The sequence below is a fragment of the Etheostoma spectabile genome, chromosome 21, assembly GCF_008692095.1.
Source record: "Etheostoma spectabile isolate EspeVRDwgs_2016 chromosome 21, UIUC_Espe_1.0, whole genome shotgun sequence".
Lineage (NCBI taxonomy): Eukaryota > Metazoa > Chordata > Actinopteri > Perciformes > Percidae > Etheostoma > Etheostoma spectabile.
In genome coordinates, this window is record NC_045753.1 from 15,038,781 (window position 1) to 15,040,322 (window position 1,542).

General features: G+C 39.8%; 1 protein-coding gene across 1 annotated transcript in view; it reads right to left on the minus strand.

Moving 5' to 3' along the window:
- Positions 1–1,542, minus strand: part of psme4b (proteasome activator subunit 4b) — a 33,422-nt gene that overhangs the window by 6,014 nt on the left and 25,866 nt on the right. The window contains exons 40-41 of the mRNA XM_032502561.1: positions 1,277–1,408; positions 869–1,071 (exon numbers count right to left, since the gene is read on the minus strand). Of these exons, the coding sequence (XP_032358452.1) occupies positions 869–1,071; positions 1,277–1,408 (335 nt within the window). The remainder of the gene's footprint in view (positions 1–868; positions 1,072–1,276; positions 1,409–1,542) is intronic.

The window sequence follows — 1,542 nt, forward strand, 5'->3', positions numbered from 1 at the left end:
CACACACACACACACACACACACACACACACACACACACACACACAGGAGATTTTGGTTTGCTGCCAAATAATAAAAATAACAGACTTGGGGCTGTGACCTTACTGCGTTGTTCTGGTAATAAAACACAATCTATCATGATTTAGTATCTAATGATTTGGATAATTTTATAACCAGATATTTATCTGTATAATGGAGATCGGGGTAGTAACAGAAACTGAAAAAGCAAAAATGCAAGACAAAAAATGAGATCTTAATTCAGTCATTAAACCAGTATACCACCATAAAAACTGAAGCAAGTGCTTAGAAACACAAAATAAGAAACCTTGACTTAAATTGAAATATCTGCTCCCAAACTATGACATTTTATTTTGAACTATCTTTTAGAAACACATCTACTGCTTTATAAAATTATGTTTTTATTATCTTGGGGAACTGACACTTTACTGAGATATAATAAAAAACCAAAGTGGATCTAATTCATCAAACAGCTTTTGGAGACTGTAACTGAAAGGAAAACAAAATCATTAATAAAATGTAGTACAACTATGTGGCCCGTACAAATGTTAATATTAGAGAGACCCTCCCAAATATTGATTTAGACTCCTTTCCATAACTTTCTTTTTGAAAGGCTTAAACACACACTCTTGAAATTCCCCTTAATCTACACTTCACTACCTTTTAAAGTAGATTAAAAAAATTAAATCAATAAGGGATTACAGCTCTTAGGTTGTTTTATCTAGCTTTAGTGTGTCAGTCTATTTCATCAAGAGAACAAGCTGTCCTAGTATATATACATTTTCCCACAGTCACTGTCTACACCCTGTCCATCCACCACACAGTTTACATGCTTGCATCCATATTCTGACCCGTCTTCAGCAGTTTGACAGCCTGGGTGCACTCGTCTGTCTCCTGGGTGTTCTCCTCGTGGACGTGGTTGTGGATCTCCGGCTCCAACATGAGGGGCTTGAGTTGCTCTAGGACCCGAGCGACAAACTCTGCCACGTGGGGGGAGGAGGTTGGACTGGTGTGGGGCAGGGCCACGTCTATCATGAAGATATAGGTCAGGACACTGGAGAGAGAGGAGGATAGAGTAGGGTAAGGGAGGAAAGAAAAGACTCACAAATACAGAATGGAAGCAGTTAAAAAGAAACATGGAGACAAAATAATGAGGCTTAGAATTAAACAGCCCAAACAGTGCACACAAACTAATTAGATTAACCTATTAAACGAGGATTCGGTAACCCAGAAGAGATAACAAAACGTTAATTTGGTACCTTCCAATGCGCTCTCTGACATTCTTATACACCTGGGTGAGTTTGGGCTCCAGGTAAGCCAGCAGCCTGTGCAGCAGTTCAGAGACTCTCCACTGCTGCTGGGCCAGACCTCCCTGGAGCACATACAGCAAACTGACAGAGACAAAGAGAGAGGGGGGTGAAATCAGAAACCTCACAAATATTGTAGTTGACATAAATATATATACTATGTGTACATAGCCATTCATGCGCATGGGCACACACACACACACACACACACACACACA